This window comes from Oncorhynchus tshawytscha, linkage group LG08 (genome assembly GCF_018296145.1).
Source record: "Oncorhynchus tshawytscha isolate Ot180627B linkage group LG08, Otsh_v2.0, whole genome shotgun sequence".
NCBI lineage: Eukaryota > Metazoa > Chordata > Actinopteri > Salmoniformes > Salmonidae > Oncorhynchus > Oncorhynchus tshawytscha.
This window is the reverse complement of record NC_056436.1, coordinates 39,093,881-39,116,783: the sequence shown is the minus strand read 5'-3', so window position 1 is coordinate 39,116,783 and position 22,903 is coordinate 39,093,881. Positions and strand designations below refer to the sequence as shown.

The 22,903-nt window shown below is 42.4% G+C and overlaps 1 protein-coding gene across 1 annotated transcript in view; it reads right to left on the bottom strand.

Annotated features, from left to right (window-relative positions):
* mboat2a (membrane bound O-acyltransferase domain containing 2a) overlaps window positions 1–22,136 on the bottom strand; it is a 100,751-nt gene extending 78,615 nt beyond the window's left edge. Inside the window, exon 1 of the mRNA XM_042325536.1 lies at window positions 21,888–22,136. Within this exon, the coding sequence (XP_042181470.1) occupies window positions 21,888–21,971 (84 nt within the window). The 5' untranslated portion in view covers window positions 21,972–22,136. The remainder of the gene's footprint in view (window positions 1–21,887) is intronic.
* Window positions 22,137–22,903: the final 767 nt, after the last annotated feature.

Genomic DNA, 22,903 nt, shown 5'->3' with positions numbered 1-22,903 from the left:
ATACCAAATATTGTTCATCCTGATCAGACTTTTTTTTACACAACTATTGGAGATTATCTACAATAATTACTTGAAACAATTTAACGTTATGAAACAAAGACACCAGGCCTGGTCTTCATGGCAGATTGTGAAATGGGATTTGATAAAGTAAGATTTATATATAAATGCCTGGATTACTTTAATTTTGGTGAATATCTTATACAATGGGTTACAGTTATGTACAGCAACCACAGATCTAAATAATGGTTACATCTCAGAAGGTATTGAGCTTTTAAGAGGAGTAAAACAAGGCTGTCTGTTATCTCCATATCTATGTATTATGGCCATTGAAATTAGATTCAACAAGAACATCAAGGGGTTAGAAATCCAGAGGATAAAAACAAAAAAAAGTGTCAATGTATGCATACGACTCTAGTTTTTACTCAAGTCTGCAATCTGGATCCCTGCACAGTCTCATTGAAGATCTTGATCACTTTTCTAGCCTCTCTGGATTAAAACCCAATTATGACAAGTGTACCATAATACTTATTGGATTGTAAAAAATGTTTTAAAATTTACACTACCTTGTAGTTTACCAACAAAATGGACAGATGGTGACGTAGACAAACTTGGTATTCACATCTAAAAAAATATATAAATTAATTTACTACAATCAATTTCAATAGAAAGTTATCAAAAATAGATTCGTATTTACCTCTCCATGGTTGCAGAATCTTATCCATTTGTGGGAAAATCACATTGATTAACTCTTTGTTCCGATCACAGTTTACATACTAATGGCACTGCCTACTCCAGATGACTCATTTTTTAAAATCATACGAGCAACAAATATTTCATTTTATTTGGAATGCTAAGCCAGACAGAATTAAACGTGCCTATTTATAAAATGAATATGCGTTTGGGGTGCAAAAATTATAACATTTTAAAGCGTTAAACCACTCACTAAAAGCTTCACTCATACATTCTTCATCTAATGAAGAAACATTTAAGTAAGGCTCATCCTTTGTTATCTGTATAAAGGCTGCTTTTGAACATTTCCGATCTCATTTCCGATGAATTAAAATTATTTTGTTTAAGTATCGCCCTTTCTTAAACAAGCCATACAAAGCTGGTTACAATTTCAATTTCATCCTCCAGAAAAGACAACAAATATTACAAATGTTATGGTTAAACTCAAATACACTGATGAATTAAAAAAAATACATTCTGTATGGATTTTTTATTTTATTTTTTAAGCGGTATTATATTTATTAATGATATTACGAATAGAAACCCAGGAGTTGTCACATATTCCCATATATTTTCAATAGCTGCATATTCAGCTCAATCCAAACTTACAACCAACTGATTGCAGAATTACCACAAAAATGGAGGCAAGTGGAAAAGGGAGAAGGTAGGGAACTTGTTTGCCTGCCATATATTGAAGACACAAATTGGCTGAAAGGAACTAGCATAAATAGAAAAATACAGTTTCATTTGAGGACAAAAATGTTGACAGCTGCACCATACAGGTTGCAAAATAAAAATGAAGAGATTTTAATGTACCATGGCACATGAACTGGTACAAAAGAAAACTACACTTGATTCAACACTTATGATAATTTAAATTGAAAAACAATAAAATTCTTCCCACCAACAGAATGAGATATTTATATATAGTTTGCTAGAGAGCATTTGGATGATCCAGAAGAAGATTGGGAGAATGTCATATGGTCAGATGAAACCAAAATATAACTTTTTGGTCAAAACTCAACTCGTCGTGTTTGGAGGACAAAGAATGCTGAGTTGCATCCAAAGAACACCATACCTACTGCGAAGTATGGGGGTGGAAACATCATGCTTTGGGGCTGTTTTTCTGCAAAGGGACCAGGACGACTGATCCGTGTAAAGGAAAGAATGAATGGGCCCATGTATCGTAAGATTTTGAGTGAAAACCTCCTTCCATCAGCAAGCGCATTGAAGATGAAACGTGGCTGGGTCTTTCAGCATGACAATGATCCCAAACCCACCGCCCGGGCAACGAAGGAGTGGCTTCGTAAGAAGCATTAAGGTCCTGGAGTGGCCTAGACAGTCTCCAGATCTCAACCCCATAGAAAATCTTTGGAGGGAGTTGAAAGTCTGCATTGCCCAGCAACAGCCCCAAAACATCACTGCTCTAGAGGAGATCTGCATCTGCATGGAGGAATGGGCCAAAATACCAGCAAGTGTGTGAAAACCTTGTGAAGACTTACAGAAAACATTTGACCTCTGTCATTGCCAATGACAAAGTATTGAGATTAACTTTTCTTATTGACCAAATACTTATTTTCCACCATAATTTGCAAATAAATTCATTAAAATTCCTACAATGTGATTTTCTGGATTTTTGTTTTAGATTCCATCTCTCACAGTTGAAGTGTACCTATGATACAAATGACAGACCTCTACATGCTTTGTAAGTAGGAAAACCTGCGAAATCTGCAGTGTATCAAATACTCCCCACTGTATATACCCATGTACCACCCCACATACAGTCCATATCGCTTCTCAACATCTGATAAACAGCAGCAGATGACAGACTCATCTGATCGAATGCCTGCATTCTCCTTGCAAAACCAAGACATCACTACCAGCAGCAGATCTTTAGAAACACACTCCTATATGGTTACATTAAACCCAAAAGAGTACTGCCGTCGCACACACTGCCAAGATTAGAAGCCCACAGCCCAGAAATTCTCTTGAAGGAACACTACTTTCATTCTGGTCTAACTCCCTTCAGAAAGAGTCGGAGGATGAGAAAAAAAAATGGCCTCGTCACTTATTAGCATTTCGCCATCTTTCCGTGGCATATCGTTATGCCTTTTTCCCCACTATCATCTTATTAGCATCTGCTCTGGTACAGGATGACTCATACAAAAGTGTGCATTGGCGAACGGCTTCGAGAAAAAGGAAAGTTGGCGGGTCCATAGATCCAAATCTAGAATGACAGCTGATGAATGTGGGTGTAAATAAATGAAGGTTGTGAGACGGAGAAACAAGGGAGGAGAGTTGAGAGAACAGGAACCGGTTTGAATAGTAAATCTTCATACATTTCCTTGGGCATCAGTCAAACACCTGGGTGCGAGATGCATATTATGACTACATTAAAGTCGGACGTGAACAGGCGATCTGTTCACGCACAACACTGAGGCCGAGGACGTAAGCTACCTGGTCACTGAAACAGGACAAACCTCAGTGTTACTTGAGGTTAATTCTGCAATTAAATATTTGATTTAAAAACAAAGCACATCACAAAAGGACATTATCGATATCCCCCTGAGGGAGACATCTCTTCTATTGCGTTCCTCGTAAGATAGCCAACATGGCTGTGTTTGAAAATCAAAACGAAATCAGCAGGAGCCACACAGCCATGTCACAGCAGTCACCCCTGGAAAGATCATAGTGCTGGACCACAATGGGGCCCGGTCTCCATCTGGGACTATTCACGCTTATCCACTCTCCCAGGAGCTTCAGGGAAGTATGCTCTCAGACGCTCACTTAGACAACTCATACTAGATGAATGAAGTAGCACTGTACACTAGGCCAACAAGACTGGTGCTGTGATGACGGAGAAGGCCCCGCATTCCTATTTCAGTGTCAAAGACAAGGAAGGGCCACACCTTTCCACATACTACTGGCCACAAAAATGTATTCGAAATTAAGTAGTCCAACTCTCAAACCTAATAACAGCCTCTTTCAAGGCCAACACCCCTGCAAGACTGCATGTTTTCAACTTTCATCTCCACTTCTCTCCTCTTCCCCATCATCGTTCCCCCTAGCAGAGGGGAAAGAGAGAAAGAGACACGAAAGAGAGGAGGGGCTGGGGTGGCATGTCTGCTCTGGTTAAGCAAACATACCACTGACACGCAGACACTCACGGATGCACACACACATGCACACTAGAAGTCAGACAGGGGCTTGGCTTATGCCATGGCTCAGCTTTCCGTCTGGGTAAGAGCAGAGAGAAGCAACGTCTGTCATGACTTGAGGATCTCTCCAAGGCAGACCCTGACAATCAGGATTTCATCAGCGATGAGAGAGGCACAGCCTTAGTCTACATTCAATGCAACTAAAGTGTATTCACTGTGAGGGTACAATGTACTCTTAACACAAAGAACAAAAGCGGGACAAACCCAGACGGACAAAATGTCTGGCAATTGTGAACGGCCTACATTTTGGATTTATTCCAGACAGTTCGCTATGCACGTGCTCCTGAAAAAAAAAAAAAGTGATAGCTTAAGGTAGTGCAACACTGAATGGAAATGAGAAATGTTCAGTGTAGCACAGAGCTCCATCATCTCCTTTCAAAATGACCTCTCGCCAGCACAAAGAAAGGACCACTGGCGCACACAGACTGCGGTGCTCACATCTCTGTGCTGATCCACTGATCACAGGCAGGCTCTACGGGCTGGGCTATAAATAGCCAGACGATCATCAGGTACTCCTCACAGTGTTGCCAGCACACAGCCTTACTGGAGATTGTACATTCTGCCAGCCACCCTGCCCCGCTGCTCTCTGCACAGCCAAATACACACATACACGCCCGTGCAAGTAGACAAAAGATCTGCCAGCGCAGAGCCAGGGTGTGTGTACCTTGGATCATGGGTATTGAGAAACGGAGTGAGGCCTAATAAAAATTCACCTGCAACCACCCATAAAATCTGTTAGCATAGACTGAGCAAGCTTCTCTCACTGCATCCTCTCTCTTACCAAAAAGGCAGCTTTGTATACTTAAAGCGACCACATTCAAAACAAAATTGCTGCCACTAAACACAAGGCCCGGTCATCATTTGTGTGACAAGCTACCCAAATATAACCCAGACCAAACATTAGACTTATTTCGGCTTCTGACACATATGTGCCTTACAGAGTTTCTTGTGTGGAGGTCTGGGATGGGGAAATGGGGAGGGTTAAGTAAAGCTGCTCAGGGCAGGACACGTCAGTTTGACCATAAAATCCACTTTGGACTGATAAAGGTGTTTGGCTTAACTTTTTATTGCTGCAGGGGCAGTATTGAGTAGCATGGATGAAAAAGGTGCCCATTGTAAATGGCCAGCTTCTCAGTCTCAGTTGCTAATATATGCATATTATTATTATTGGATAGAAAACTAAAGTTTCCAAAATTGTCAAAGTATTGTCTGTGAGAATAACAGAACTGATATTGCAGGCGAGACCCTGAGGAAAATCAAAACAGGAAATGGCTTCTATTTTGAAAACGCCATGTTCCATAGCCTCCCTTTGCTGGATTTAAAGGGATATGAACCAGATTCCTTTTCCTATCGCTTCCTCAAGGTGAAAAATGAGCCAGAACGATAACGCTGAATAGCATAGCGCCAAATAATATTACCAGAAAATATTCATAAAATCACAAGTGCAATATTGCAAAACACAGCTTAGCCTTTTGTTAATCCACCTGTCTCAGATTTTGAAATGCTTTACAGCGAAAGCGATACCAGAGTTTGTGTTTAGCGATCGCGCTACAAAACAATAAGTACACTTAACTTGGTCACGAAAATCAGAAAAGCAATCAAATTAATTGTTTACCTTTGATGATCTTTGGATGTTTTCACTCACGAGACTCCCAGTTAGACAACAAATGTTCCTTTTGTTCCATAAAGATATTTTTTATATCCAAATACCTCCGTTAGTTTGGTGCATTATGCCCAAGAATCCACCGGAAAGCGCGGTCATGACAACGCAGACAAAAATTCCAAATTATATCCAATCCTCAGGGTGTTTTTCAAATATCTATTCTATAATATATCAACCGGGAGAGTTGGCTTTTCACTAGGACCGGGAGTAACAATGGCCACCTTTTCTCTTTTGCACACAATTCACTCTAATAGCCCCCACCTATCCACTTACGCAATGTGGTCGTTCACGCTCATTCTTCAAAATAAAAGCCTGAAACTGTCTGAAGACTGTTGACACCTTGAGGAAGCGATAGGAAAAGGAATCTGGTTGATTTCCCTTTAAATGGAGCAATGGGAGGCTATGGAACATGGAGCTTTAGAAACTTCAGAGTGTTTTCTATCCACCAGTAATAATAAGCATATATATTCCCATCTGGGAAAGAGTAGGAGGCAGTTTACTCTGGGCACGCCTTTCATCCAAAAGTGAAAATGCTGCTCCCTAGCCCCAACAGGTTAAGACAATTGATGTATGGATGACTCAGTGAAGACTGGGTTCGTGCAGATAACCAACAATTTACGACTTTTGGAATGAGACTATCGTGAGGTACAGTAAATAATTATTTCGAAGACTAATTGATCAGATAAAATATCTGAAACGTTATTTTAAGAAATGATAACTTTGTAATCTGAATATTTTTCCTTGGTGCCCCGACTTCCTAGTTAATTAGTTATGCGATTAATCAGTTGATCGCGCAGTAACTAATTACAGAGAATCTTTGATAAAAACTATAAGTCAGTTAATGATAGTAAAGACACGACAATAGCATCTGACTTTGACGATGCCTACCCGTGCCACCTGGGGGTGGCCCAACACATCTGCCACGCTGATCCTCAACAAGGGGGCCCCTCAGGGGTGCATGCTTAGCCCCCTCCTACACGCCCTGTTCACCCATGACTGCATGGCCACGCACGACTCCAACACCATCATTAAGTTTGCTGACGACAACAGTGGTAGGCCTGATCACCGACAATGATGAGACCTCCCTATAGGGAGGTCAGTGACCTGCCAGTGTGGTGCCAGGGCAACAACCTCTCCATCAACAGGAGCAAGACAAGAGCTGATCATGGACTACAGGAAAAGGAGGGCCGAGCACAACCCCATTCACGGGGAAGTAGTGGAGAGGGTTGAGAACTTCAAATTCCTTGGTGTCCACATCACTAACAAAAGATCATGGTCCAAACACACAAAGACAGTTGAGAAGAGAGAACAACAACACCTAAGACTTGACATGGTTCCTCAGAGACTCAAAAGTTCTACAGCGAGACCAGCGAGACCATCCTGACTAGTTGCGTCACCGCTTGGTATGGCAACTGCTCGGCATCTAACCGCAAGGCGCTACAGAGGGTAGTGGGTACAGCCCAGTACATCACTGGGGCCAAGTGTCCTGCCATCCAGGACCTCTATTCCAGGCATGTCAGAGGAAGGCCCTTAAAATTGTCAAAGACTCCAGTTACCTTGGTCATAGACTGTTCTCTCTGCTACCAGAGCACCAAGTCTAGATCCAAAAAGGCTTCGTAACAGCTTCTACCCCCCTCCCCAGACTGCTAAACGGTTAATGAATTGTCTACCCGGGTTATTTGCATTGACCCCTTTGATTTATTGTTTATGCTGCTGCTACTCGCTGTTTATCATCTATGCATAGTCACGTTACCCCTACCGACATGTACATAGTACCTCAACTAACCTGTACCCCCACACATTGACTCAGTATATAGCCTCGTTATTGTGTTACTTTCTTTCCTGACTAGTTTATTTACAGAAAATATACTTTTTTTTAAATTCTGCATTTTTGGTTAAAGGCTTTGAAGTTAGCATTTCACAGTAAGACCTACACCTGTTGTATTTGGCATGTGACAAATAAAATGTTATTTGATTTGACAGCACAGAGAGAGATGGGGGGGGAAGAGAGGCCTATGTGGGTTGTTTCACATATTCCTCCACAAAAAAGTGCCCAATATAATGTGTGTGTTTGTTTTGTGTGTCTACATCCACAGCTGTACAGTGTTTCTATGTACTCAGTGAATGTGCCTTTGTTTCTGCCCTCTCCATACCATTTTCCTTTCTCAAACGGCCCTTGTTTGATGACTCCAAAGTTATGCGCATAACTCTCAGCTCCACTGACTCGTACAGCTAATATGACTTAATGGCACTGATGCAGTCCTCTCAGGGGGCTGTCAGCTAGCGCAGGAGTGAGGTGTTCTCGTCGGTCAGGGGGGCGTGTTGCACAGCCTTAAATAGGATCACGGATGGTTCTGGCAACAGTCCAAAACAGCCAATAGTTTTATATTGACCTTTATTTCTCTGTTGTCCTGTTGCTCAGAGTGAGCTGCTGCAGCTCGACCCAAGCAGCTCAGAGTAGAATCTGCTCACTCCGGTGCGAGTACACATCATTACAACTGCTGTACCAGTACAACGATGTCCTTGTGTACACTGTAACGATCATGTAAATCCATCGGCAATTATGGAACCAAACATAGCCCGAGGTCAGGAAGCAGCTGACAAAAGCAGCCCATTTTAACAAGTATAGTGGCAAACGGCTCCTGGAAACGTACTGTAGGCTCGGTACATGTAACGTGACACTATTGAGCGGTGTACTTAAAGTGAAGTGACTGCTCAGGTCTTTATTAACACACTTGTTCAAATATGATTCCACTCCATTTATCCTGGGTGAGGGCAAGTTCACACTCTAGAATCCACCTCTCTCGGGCTTTTGGGGAGAGAGCATGGAGCCTGACTCACTTTCAGCAGTGCCTGGGTGACAGCTGCTGTCGATGCCTGGGTTTGAGCCCAAGTCATTGGCTCCAGTAAAAAAAAACACCAATGGGGCCCCTTCAGTGACACCAACCTGGCTTTAGGAAACCAGCCGATTGCCTCTTGGCAGTGATGCAGAGGAGTTTGTCTTCTAACAGTGTATGTCAGGAGCCTAGCGTGGAGGCAGTGACTAAGGTTTGTAATGCTTCACGTGACCAATGGTGCGACTGAGGAATGGGCTGACCGTCTCCCCTTTCAATTCACACACACCGCTGAGAGAAAATAAAATAAAGTGTAAAAATCACATTACACTTGAGAAACATGCCTGCACTTGGGTGTTAATGTTCGAAATGCGTAACCCATCTTCCACTGTTCTCGTTTTATTTCAGACACACGGCCTTATCACAATCCTTTTGTAACCATTGAATCAGTACAGGAAGATCAAAAGGTGCGGTTTCGCAACGCTCACCAGTAGACCTGTAAAATAGCTTTGAAATCACTCACATGTCCAGCGTTTACACCCTAAAAGACATCGCTGCCTTTCTTCCTCACATCCTCCCACCCATTTTATACATCCTCATTGGTGTTTCTCATTACCAGCTTTCTTCCTCACGTCCTCCCCCTCATTTAATACATCCTCATTACCAGCTTTCTTCCTCACGTCCTCCCCCTCATTTAATACATCCTCATTACCAGCTTTCTTCCTCACGTCCTCCCCTCATTTAATACATCCTCATTGGTGTTTCTCATTACCAGAGCTTTCTTCCTCACATCCTCCCCTCATTTAATACATCCTCATTGGTGTTTCTCATTACCAGCTTTCTTCCTCACGTCCTCCCCCTCATTTAATACATCCTCATTGGTGTTTCTCATTACCAGCTTTCTTCCTCACGACCTCCCCCTCATTTAATACATCCTCATTGGTGTTTCTCATTACCAGCTTTCTTCCTCACGACCTCCCCCTCATTTAATACATCCTCATTGGTGTTTCTCATTACCGGCTTTCTTCCTCCCCATCATTTAATACATCCTCATTGGTGTTTCTCATTACCGGCTTTCAGTCACTCGTTCAGCGAGCTTATAGTAATCCAAGTCAGACCGCTAGCCTGCTTTTGGCTATCGTCACGATAGATCATCCGTTTGTACCTTTGAAACGATTTGCTTGTGTCAGGTGAGACATTGGTGGTGGAATTTCCATAGGCTGATTGTGTCAGGTCCACTTGGTTTTCTTACCTCTACGTCAGTGTGCCCCGTCGCTGCAGAGGTTAATTCCAGTTTGTGGTCACAACAAATAAAAGCACCATGACGGACATTTTACACATCCTAAATGAACAGCTATTACCCTCAGCTACACACCGGGATCAATTACCCTGGACCACATTCAAGGAGGTCTCGATGTCATTGGCCAGAATCCCACGTTGGGTATCTGTCCATTGGGATACCATTTGGACACAGCCACACCCCCTTATGACAGCTGCTCCCTCAAATTAGGTTGGGGGTTTAAAAGTTGTTTTTTTAAATATATTTTTTAAATATAACATTTAAAAAAATAGAGGCAACATCCCTAGCGTTAAACCCAATCACTTGTATCCACGTCACACTAGCCTTCAAATGACTCATAACCAATGCAACACAGATCAAATGTAACAGTAGCCAAAAGAACATTAGCCTAGCTTACTTCTCAAACAAACACAGGCAAAATGGAACAGGTACACCAGCATGCCAAACAAATAGGCTAGCCTCTACTAATGCTAAAAGCATTAGCATAATCATCCCTTACAAAGAAAGAGATATGCTACGATTAGCCTAATACAGTGATTTTAGTTGGCTACCTTAAAATCATAGCAATAACTGCAGAGCAACCACTATCATAAACAAGGTGTAGGCCTAGACAGCTATGCGTTTGGCAACTATTGCAGTTTGCTGAAGGTTATTCCACAGACAGGGAGACTATCCCCAGTCAGCTGACAAATTAAACCCTTCAGTGCGTAAAATTAAACCTCGGGGGAAATGGCAGTGATTGTGAAAGTGTTGTCTTGTTCATCAGCGGAGGACAGAGCAATCCCACTGAATGGCTGTTTAATGGCATGTGTTGGAGGGAGTAGCGTTGCCAGAAAGCGACGCAAGCAAGAGGACTTCATTGCTGCGATAAACCCATATTGTTACTCTTTAACCGACAGACAAGTTTCCAATTGCGTAATTACTCAGGACTTGTGAAACAGCTAAAGTATAGACCTCAATAGCTACATGCAGAGTGAGATCGTACCAGGGCAGGAACAGAACTAGACCGTCACGCAACAAAAGCAACGTGAATTTAGGCCAGTATTATATAAACTAGGCTAAAATCTGCCTCCATAGGCAACTGCAACGCAATAGATTTGACCCGAGTTTTCACATTCATAAGACGCAGTGGTTTACAGAGGAGTCAGATGACTAGGTTTTGGTCAGGAGGAGATTTGGGCCTTTTTTAATAGCTGGGCCGGAAGTTGCAAAATTATGCTTGAAAGGCAAGTCATACATGGGAGGATCTCTGACTAAAAAACACAAGTCTCTTCAATTCCACCAATATGTGAGGGTTTCACTGGATTTCCTCTCTGGGTATTAGGTCACACTAAATTAGCTGATCCTGAAGCAGTAAGCAGAGCTTATGTATTTCGCATCGTTGCATGTCAACAGGTCAGGGGTCCGATGGTTTTAACTCCCATAAGTCAGTCAAATGTTGGCAAGACATAAGCGCGGGTGTTAATGTACATAATCCAACTCCAGTTTCATAGAGGAAATTAAAACGGAGGAATAAACATTCTGAAACTGTACAATATCGCGCGCCCCGGTAACACAATAAAGCCGGTTACTAGGATACAACTTGCCATGGCGAAGGGAAGGCTGAAGTGTTTAGAAAATGGCAGACAGACTTTTAGCACTAGCCCACATCACATGTCCAGGGGTTGTGGAGAACAAACATTGAACCATTCATATCCGAGAGGTCCATACAACACCACTCATCAAGAAGTGGTACCTTTCAAGGGTACAGTGTATTCATGTTAATATCCAGCATTGGAACTGGTTACCAAGAGTTTAAATGAGTATCATTGATAATTGCTAGGGGAAAAAAAGGTAGGCTCGAACATAAAAACTAGATCTAACGTAATAGGCTAATATGACATCGGTTTAATCCACAGATCTGCCATCACATACCAAACCTCAGTCACCACGTCGGCTCCGGGGCCATAACTCCGGCATTTCATTTCTCCATCGCCGTAAGGAATGAGAATGCACCCCTTTAATGACAGAGGTGATCCGGCTGAATGGAATCAATAGAAACTTCATGAAGGTACAAAACGCCACAGATTGATTCTACGCAACAACAACTAAAGAAATGGCCGTATTTTGATGACAACACAAGTTGTTCTACTTAAGGCCATGCTGCATCAATACGAAGATGGCACCAATATGAAGTCATAGATGCGATGCAAAACCCAAAGCCTAGAAGAGATGTCAGACATCCTCGCTCTCTTAATCTTAACAATGACTGAATCAGCTGACTCAAACCTTAGTTGGTCACCAATTCACCCAGTGGAACTGTTTGAGGACACAGGTCACAGCACCATGAGTATTAAATATGGCTTTAGTATAGTTTGCAGCTCCTTAACATCCAGACTCAAAACTTGTAGAGGAGTCAGCGGAAGGAGAGTTGCTGTTGTTGCGGTCGTCCAACTTGTGAGTGACAAATTGTGGCAGGTGCTCCTAAACAATAAATCAATCATAGAAGATGAGATGTAAAAAAAATTATATTCCATATCAACTGTCTCTATTAGACAGTGGTTTGCAATACAATCCCATGAGAGGGGGTTGGGGAGGGTTTCAATTCCATAGCATGCTAACACTATGCTAAGCTATGTGACGCATGCTGCCTCGATAAACTTAAGAGGCATTACAGGCAGAGAGCCATGAAGGGTCACTGTGGACACGCTACGCCCTACTGCAGAAGGCCATTCCAACAGCTCAGGAGGTTAGGGGCATAGTAAATACTTCAGAGGGTAACTAAATAAACAGCGTGACCATTGTAATCCAAACACGGTTCCATGTTCATTCTGGACCCATGTCATTCTGGTAGCCGCACTCCCCTCTACATTATTCTCTTCCCCACCTAATCATGTTAGCTAGATTCAACGCAGCACAAACTATTGCCCTTCAGTTCAAACAAAGGTTACGAGTTAGAAGATCATCACAGAGCACTTTAGCTAATTAGGTATTGTTAACTACCTTTTAGCTAGTTTGCAAATTAGCTAACCTTTCACGTGCGAGTTCCAAATATCTAACGGTCGCCACAGTGTGAGTATTTTTTTTATACGTGATGTCAGAATGCACTCACTGTTCCAAAATGTGATTGTTACGCAACAGGACACCCATACCACCTTCAAACCAAGGCATGCTGCCTGCTAATTATCTACATGCCCTTTAATTTAGTAAAATATCAAATTATTTTCTAATAGTTTGAATTGAGGCGTGTTCCGCCTCCTCATTCATTCACGAAGAAGACCATTTAACTGTTAAGGACAATTTACGTTTGAGGCATTACTGAGCCGGACAAACATCTCTCTTCGACGACAGCCCAAGCACTTTTCCAGTGTTACCCCAGAACAAGTATGCTGACATCTCCAGTCAGAACAAAACATGAACAAACTGTCCCCCTGGCACATTCTCCAGCTGGTGCTCCAATTGCCTTCATTGTAGTTTTCCTTAATAATTACAACAACTTTGGACATGTGTGCATTCCTATCAATAGGAGTCCCTTAATACGTTATCATTATATAGTTTCTGTATATCGTGTTGCTTCTACTGTAGCACACCGTATGTACAGTTAAGGTCAGAAGTTTACATACACCTTAGTTTCACAATTTCTGACATTTAATCCAAGTAAATATTCCCCGTCTTAGGTCAGTTAGGATCACCACTTCATTTTAAGAATGTGAAATGTCAGCATGAGAGAATGATTTATTTCAGCTTTTATTTCTTTCATCACATTCCCAGTGTGTCAGAAGTTTACATATGAATTGAGTGTATTTGGTAGCATTGCTTTTAAATTGTTTAACTTGGGTCAAATGTTTTGGATAGCCTTCCACAATAAGTTGGGTGAATTTTGACCCATTCCTCCTGACAGTGCTGGTGTAACTGAGTCAGGATTGTAGGCCTCCTTGCTCGCACACGCTTTTTCAGTTCTGCCCACAAATTTTCTATAGGATTGAGGTCAGGGCTTTGTGATGGCCACTCCAATACCTTGACTTTGGTGTCCTTGAGCCATTTTGCCACAACTTAGGAAGTATGCTTGGGGTCATTGTCCATTTGAAAGACCCAGCTTGCAACCAAGCTTTAACTTCCTGACTAATGTCTTGAGATGTTGCTTCAATATAGTCACATAATATTCCTCTCTCATGATGCAATCCATTTTGTGAGGTGCGCCAGTCCCTCCTGACTGATGGTTATTATGGTCAAACAGTTCTATTTTTGTTTCATCAGACCAGAGGACATTTCTCCAAAAAGTTAAATCTTTGTACCCATGTGCAGTTGCAAACTGTAGTCCGGCTTGTTATGGCAATTTGGAGCACTGGCTTCTTACTTGCTGAGCAGCCTTTCAGGTTATGTCGATATAGGACTCCTTTTACTGTGGATAGATACTTTTGTACCCATTTCCTCCTGTGGTGGGTCGGGCGCAGTGCACGCTAACCAGGTCACCAGGTGCAGTGTTTCCTCGGACACATTGGTGCGGCTGGCTTCCGGGTTGGATGGCGCTGTGTTAAGCAGTGAGGCTTGGTTGGGTTGTGTTTCGGAGGATGCATGACTTTCGACCTTCGTCTCTCCCGAGCCCGTACAGGAGGTGTAGTGATGAGACAAGATAGTAACTACTAACAATTGGATACCACAAAATTGGCGAGAAAAAGGGAGGTAAAAAAAAAGTTAAATAAAGAACAACCTTTCCCTCAACGTAACCAAGACAAAAGGAGAGGATTGTGGACTACAGGAAGAGGAGGACCGAGCACACCCCACTCTCATGGACAGGGAGTGGAGCAGGTTGAGAGCTTCAAGTTCCTTGGTGTCCACAACAACAAACTAGATTGGTCCAAACACACCAAGACAGTCGTGAAGAGGGCACGACAAAGCCTATTCCCCCTCAGGAGACTGAAAAGATTTGGCATGGGTCCTGAGATCCTCAAAAGGTTCTACAGCTGCAACATCAAGAGCATCCTGACTGGTTGCATCTCTGCCTGGTACGGCAACTGCTCGTCCTCTGACCGCAAGGCACTACAGAGGGTAGTGCGTACGGCCCAGTACATCACCGGGGCTAAGCTGCCTGCCATCCTGGACCTCTTTTTAAACCTGCGGTGTCAGAGGAAGGCCCTAAAAATGGTCAAATACCCCAGCCATAGAGTGTTCTCTCTACAGCCGCATGGCAAGCGGTACCGGAGCGCCAAGACTAGGACCAAAAGTCTTCAACAGCTTTTATCCTTAAGACTCCTGAACAGGTAATCAAATGGCTACCCGGACTATTTTCATTTCTTTACTCATCTATTGTTCACCTAATACCTTTAACTTAAAGAGTGCACTGTTGGTTAGTGCCTGTAAGTAAGAATTTCACTGTAAGGTCTACACCTGTTGTATTCAGCACAGGTGACAAAAACTTTGATTTGGGAAACCTAACCTTAACTCCTAACCTAGCTAACTTTAGCCACCTAGCTAGAATTCTTAACAGATCACATTTTGCAAATTGTAATTCGTAACATAGCATAGGAAATGAGTGATTGACATCCTCAAATGAACACATAACATACTAAATGGAGTGTCTCGGCTTTATGTACAGAGTAATACAAAATGCTCTGAAACCAGGTTGTTGAGCTACATAATGGTGGAAGGAATAAACAAACCACTAAGTTCATATAATATAGGTCATGTTAATCCACAGTTATCACAGCAAAACAGTTTATTTGCTGATGAGAGGTGACTAAAAAGGCACTAAGACTACAGTCTAAATCTAGGCCTGAACGAAAAAGTTACTCTAGCTGGAGAACATCCAGTCAGCTTTTCTGGTCAGTTCGACCTTTCAAAAAAGGTAGCATATAAGCAGAATCACCAAGTCAGGAAACAAGCACCGACCAAGGAGTTCCGACACAAGATCAAAAATTCTCCCTCTTACGTAATGGGCCCAAATCTGATCAATACAGCTCATTTGAGCCAAATCTGACTGCTCTTAGAGCGATATGAGATTTGTTCAGAGTAAAAAGAGTGATTGGCCTTTGGAGTAGTGACCAGAAATCCACTGAGGGTTTGGAGTAATGAGCAGTAATACTGAGAGGGTTTGGAGTAATGAGCAGTAATACTGAGAGGGTTTGGAGGGGAGGTGCCTGCTCCTTTTTGTAGTTCTACAAAGTTTGCATTGATTTACTGAAAATGTAAACACACCCCAATTTAACAGTTGATAGTGTTTAACTTCTCTAGGGTAGGGGCAGCATTTAGAATTTTGGATGAAAAGCATGCCCAAATTAAACTGCCTTCTACTAAGGCCCAGAAGATGGGATAAGCATATAATTAGTAGATTTGGATAGAAAACTCTAAAATTCCAAAAACTGTTAAAAAATGTCTGAGTATAACAGAACTGATTTGGCAGGCGAAAACCTGAGAAAAATCCATTCAGGAAGTAGGATTTTTTTTGTTTTTGTAGTTTAATGCCATTACAGTATCCATTGACTTGGAACTGCAATTTGAGTCCTTATACCTTCCACTAGATGTCAACAGTCTATAGAAATTGTTTCAGGCTTGTATTCTGAAAAATGAGTAAGAGCAGTCTGAATGAGTGGACCCTGCTGTGTCAGAGCTTTTTCATGCGCGCGGCCAGAGGGAGTGCCTTTCTTGTTTACCTTTTATATTGACAACGTTATTGTCCGGTTGAAGTATTATCAATTATCTAGGCTAAAAACAACCTGAGGATTGAATATAAACATCATTTGACATGGTTCTATGAACTTTACGGACACAATTTGGATTTTTTTTGTCTGCCTGTTTTGAATGCGTTTGAGCCTGTGGATTACTGAAGAAAACGAACAAAATTGAGGTTTTCGGATATAAAAAGAGACTTTAAATCAAACAAAAAAGGAACATTTATTGAATAAATACTTGTCTTGAGTGCAAACATATGAAGATCAGCAAAGGTAAGTGATTAATTCTCTCGATTTCTGACTTGTGTAACTCTTCTACTTGGCTGGTTACGGTTTGTAATGATTTGTCTGCCGGGCTATGTTCTCAAATAATTGTAAGGTATGCTTTCGCCATAAAGCGTCTAGTGAACACTATTTCAATATTAGAACTAAACCAAATGAATGCAGGTCCTGGGACAATAGTTAAACCATGGAATCGATCCCTTTTTCGTCTAAAATGACATACCCAAATCTAACTGCCTGTAGCTCAGGACCCGACACAAGGACATGCATATTCTTGATACCATTTGAAAGGAAACACTGACGTTTGTGGAAATGTGAAATGAATGTAGGAGAATAACACATTAGAGCTGCTCCATCATGCAAGAAAAGCCATAATGTACTATTCCAGGTTATGCACAATTTAGATTGCACATACACTGCCATCAAGTGACCAAAGTTTTAGACTGATTCAATGAACCATTGCATTTATGTTCAAATTGTTGTATCAAGACTACCCAAATGTGCCTAATTGGTTTATTAATACATCTTCAAGTTCATAACTGTGCACTCTCCTCAAACAATAGCATGGTATTATTTCACTGTAATAGCTACTGTAAATTGGACTGTGCAGTTAGATCAACAAGAATTTAAGCTTCCTGCCCATATCAGATATGTCCTGGGAAATTTTCTTGTTACTTATAACCTCATGCTAATCACATTAGCCTACGTTAGCTCAACTGTTCCGTGGGCGTAGGGCACCAATCCCGTAGAGGTTAAGATTTGGGCTATTAGTTAGACAATCTAGCTTCTAAAGACTGTAAAGCTCTTTTGTTATGACCAACACTACCCATATGCCTGAAGAAATAACACTGGTTCATCATTGTGCTTGGGTACGTATGCAGAAAGTAAGCAGCCACAAAAAAAATAATATTGTAACAAATACACTCCCTTGAGGTGCACCAACTAGAGAGAGGGGAAGGGAATGGGCCTCCACTGAGAAATCAGAGTTCAGCCTTGCACTGCCAGAGCAATCACTAGGTGGCTAAGGGACTTCCAACAATCCTTCCTCAATTACTGTACAAACCAGAGGGAAGTACAACACAGTAGGCCCATGACAAGCACAGCAGCAACATACAATATGAAGCATCACTGGTACATTGTGTGCTTTGCTGCAGAAGAAAAGTATGGTTGCGGCGTCAAGTTCAGGCTGAGCATTGATATGCTATGAAGTCTTAAGAGTAAAGCACTGCCTTGGAGCGTTGACGTTCTGCTGAGGCTTTGAACAACAATAGGCTGGGCAGAGTAATATGAGAGCTAACAAAAGCCTTTAAGTCTGGCCTTGTACTGTGGTTAAGGACTTCAGGGTCAACATTTTCCACTAGTTTCAACAATCATGTTCTATCATACATGGAAGGGTTGATAAAGATTTTTTATTTACTATAACAAAAGCTGTTGTGTTTGCTGTATGACAGTCAACTGACACTGAGCATTCTCTGCAACTTCTGAGCTGAATGTGTCATGATTACACTTCCCTGATGTTCACACGAAAGGTTCCAAAACCATCACTGGGAGTGCCCCCACCACCGCCACAGTGTGAGTGAAAGGTGTAAACAGAAGAAAAAAAAAGGGGCAAGGCAGTGCATGTGGAGGGACAATATCACAGTAGGTCTACACCAAGAGAACAGTACTCCCATTATAGACCCAACACAGGCCAGCCCGGTGCCCAGTCCCATAGGGAACATAATGCCCATACATGTGCACAGGCACGCAAGTACAAACCTCTCCTTTTTCCCTACCCATGAGGGCATGCAAGGCTATATTCAGGGTGGTGACTGGCACTTACAGGCATCACACTGCCACACCAAACTCCATTATGCGAGTTAGGTTAAGTAGAAAACATGGGTCACAAAGCGACCTCTCAAAGAGGAGGTAATGAGCCATAGGTTGTCAAGCTTTCCGTTTTCATAGCAACCACCTGAATACTAGCCGTGTGAGGCTGAAACTGAGGAACATTCCTGTCTGCACATGCAGGAGGGAGTAGTAGATCAAGAGACTATGAATATTTGGGCCTTAGACATCCGAGGTAATATAAACCACCAGTCATAGGTTTTGGGGCAGCAGGTAGCCTAGTGGTTAGAGCGTTGGGCAAGTAACTGAAAGGTTGCTGGATCGAATCCCAAAGATTTTAAAATAATAATAAAAAAATTAAATAAAAAAATCTGTCGTTCTGCCCCTGAACAAGGCAGTTAACACAGTGTTCCTAGGCCGTCATTGTAAATAAAAAAATTGTTCTGCCTAGTTAAATAAAAAGGTGACATATTTTTAAATGTGGAGAATTACCAACTTTAGAGAAGGACACCATGTTCCTCCCTGTATTCCATTTCATGATGTGGTCTTGCCTTTTGGTTGAAACTGTAATGGCCAAACTCTCTTCACCTAATGGACTATCTGTTGGCAGATTCCACTCATGCTCTTTGTAGGTAAACTCCCACGACCTGAAGGCTTTTAACTAGGCCAGGACAAAGCTCCCTGTAGGTCCATAGGGAATGTCAGAATGAGTCACTAAGGTAGCCTATTTCTCCCTGGTGAGTGGGACTGAGGTTTAAAAAAAAGTTTTAAAAAAATATTTAAAAAGTGTGAGCAGAATACTCATCTCCTCGTTTGTAAATGTGCTATCCCAAAGAGATTAGAGACAAAAGAATATACGGGCTCCATGAAATGCAGGTGGTTGCGAAAACATCCATAGATCTTTCCACCAGAGGTGGTATAAAAGCAGAGAGCAAACAAGCAGTGTGTCAAAATGGATGAAACAGCTGCGAAAAAGAGAGTGAGACCAAATCCATTTTCCCACAGCTGCTCCGTTGCCAAGGACAATTTCAGTGATAGGACACAACAAGTGTTCATATTGAGCTTTGAAACAAAATTGGTTTACTGTCCCCATCCAAACATAAAATGTGCTACAATACCGAAAAGAAAACAGATGAAAGCTGACCATTAGAAACAAGAGGGTGCTCTTTGGAGGGACCAACATGGTGTTTTTTTCAGGTGGATGGGTTCTGAAGCAGTTATTACCTAGTGACCGCTTACAATTTGTCCAGCAGGCTAAAGGGTTTAAACACTGTTTCCCATGCTTGTTCAATGAACCATAAACAATAAATGAACATGCACCTGTGTAACGGTCGTTAAGACACTAACAGAGTACAGACGGTAGGCAATTTAGGACACTAAAAAGAGGCCTTTCTACTGACTCTGAAAAACACCAAAAGAAAGATGCCCAGGGTCCCTGCTCATCTGCATGAACATGCCTTAGTTATGCTGCAAGGAGGTGTGAGGACTGCAGATGTGGCCAGGGAAATAAATTGCAAGGTCTGTACTGTGAGATGCCTAAGACAGCGCTACAGGGAGACCGGACGGACAGCTGATAGTCCTCGCAGTGGTAGACCACGTGTAACGACACCTGCACAGGATTGGTACATCTGAACAGCACACCTGCGGGACAGGTACATGACGGCAACAACAACTGCCCGAGTTACACCAGGAACACACAATCCCTCCATCAGTGCTCAGACTGTCCGCAATAGGCTGAGAGAGGCTGGACTGAGGGCTTGTAGGCCTTTTGTAAGGCAGGTCCTCACCTGACATCACCGGCAATAACGTCGCCTATGGGCACAAACCCACTGTCGCTGGACCAGACAGGACTGGCAAAAAGTGCTCTTCACTGACGAGTCACGGTTTTGTCTCACCAGGGGTGATGGTTGGATTCAAGTTTATCATCAAAGGAATGAGCGTTACTCCGAGGCATGTACTCTAGAGTGGGATCGATTTGGAGGAGGAGGGTCCGTTATGGACTGGGGCGGTGTGTCACAGCATCTTCGGACTGAGCTTGTTGTCATTGCAGGCAATCTCAACGCTGTGCGTTACAGGGAAGACATCCTACTCCCTTATGTGGTACCCTTCTTGCAGGCTCATCCTGACATGACCCTCCAGCATGACAATGCCACCAGCCATACTGCTTGTTCTGTGTATGATTTCCTGCAGGACAGGAATGTCAGTGTTCTGCCATGGCCAGCGAAGAGCCCAGATCACAATCCCATTGAGCACGTCTGGGACCTGTTGGATCAGAGGGTGAGGACTAGGGCCATTCCCCCCAGAAATGTCCAGGAACTTACAGGTGCCTTGGTGGAAGAGTGGGGTAACATCTCACAGTAAGAACTGTCAAATCTGGTGCAGTCCAAAAGGAGGAGATGCACTGCAGTACTTAATGCAGCTGGTGGCCACACCAGATACTGACTGTTCCTTTTGATTTTGACCCCCCCTCCTTTGTTCAGGGACACATTATTCCATGTGTTAGTCATATGTCTGTGGAACTTGTTCAGTTTATATGTCTCAGTTGCTTAATCGTATGGTCATACAACTATTTACACATGTTAAGTTTGCTGAAAAAACTGTGACGAGCAAGCAGCACCATCAAGGAGCAGTGAGGCCCGCTGTTAGTGTGCGTGTGTTTGAGTACAACGACAAAACAACTACTCATATTGTTTGATTGGCCCATATTGCAATAGTTATCAATAGACCACACCTTGTTACACAATTGGTGGGCTACGTCAGCATTTTGACACGAATGGTGGTAGTCTAATCGCATTAAAATGAGAAGCGATTAGCCAGGAGACATTGTATCAATTTAATTGATTAAAGGGATGACGAATCAGGCCTACTCGGGCTTGAGAGGATTTTTCATTTGTAGACCAGCTGTGTCTGCTTGAAGAAAAAAAATGGAGTGGTTAAACTACAAGTTTTGCAACACAGACGCAGCCAAACTGGAAATAGTGTTCAGCCAAACTGGAAATAGTGTTGAATTAATGTAACTTTCCAATAAGCAAGGCCTATGTAACATTATTATACAGTTGACAATCCAAAACATTCAGTAATGCGCGAGGTAAAGCTAACCAATTCTCCAACCGCTTCATAAATGTAAAGAATATTAGTAGGTCTAAGAAAGGTTACAGTAATGCAACAGTCTCCAGTGAATTAAGTCTCTGACTTTCTGATTAAGACAGCATTCAATCAGGTTATTTCAGCGAGCAGGCTACAATGTAGCTCTCGAAAACCAGACGGCATTCTGATCCAAGGGCTAGCTACAACGTAGCGAAGCTCGCCACTTCCTTCAGAAAACATGCATCCTACAGTAACAAGTCAATGGCAAGGAGAAACCTATTTAAAATTCACCACTTTTACCTGGTCTAGCGGAAGATTGATTATCTCGCTTATGGGCTGCAGTAAATTGGAGCCAGTACAGGACGATGTCGTTTCGGTAGCCATGATTGAAGTCCGTGAATCCGTGCTCCCCTTCCCCGTCGCAGATCCACTTCTCCTCCGCTGAGAAAGTGCTTTTGCTACTGCGAAAGGGGTACCAGGCTAGATGGTCGTCTTCTGCGTTACAACACCACCAAAAGCCACAGTACCAACGACAACAAAGACAGTGTGGGCGGAGGGATATATTCCCAGCCCCTCCCATGACATCTCTGGGCCTATGGTGTGGGGAAAGTGTTTTTAAGTGACCAATCAGATTTATGTGGATGAAGCAGAAACGATGATGTACATTTTTTTTCCCCAAACGAATCAAATGCTGTCGATATCTCACGTGGACTCCTCCGCATGCACATATGTGGCATTCCACTTTGGAGAAGAGAATATGCATGTTTTTCGTTTTTATCCTTTTCCCCTTTTTCTAACAAAAAGTATAATGGATGTATATTATAGTCCAGTTGGGGTCGATAATGCAACATATTGGATACCAACCGCCGTCAAACCCAGAAGAAGAGAAATTGTGCTTTCAAGACACCTCTAGATGCGAACGATTTCTGCATAGAGCTTCTTATTGGTAGAGCTTCTTATTGATTTATTCGGATACTTTCCAAGCATGAAACTCGGAGTTCATTGGTCCTTTCAAGACTATTTGGAAGTTCCGTAGTTATCTTGAAAGCGGCTAATTTTTTTATGAAGAGTTTCCAAGTGTGACATTTCCGAGTCTTGAGTTGTTTTGAGTACAGCGTTCCATTTTTTTTTGCCGTAAGGATGAACGTTCAGCAGAACAATTACACAAACATTATTAAAATGTCTGTTACAGTATCAGGGAAATGTTTTTACTGTGTATCTTCCCCTCTGTTGTTGTACCATTGAGCTTGGTTGAATTTTGGATGACCATATGAAACTATTTTCTGCCAGAACTGGTTTCATTTACTTATTTGCAA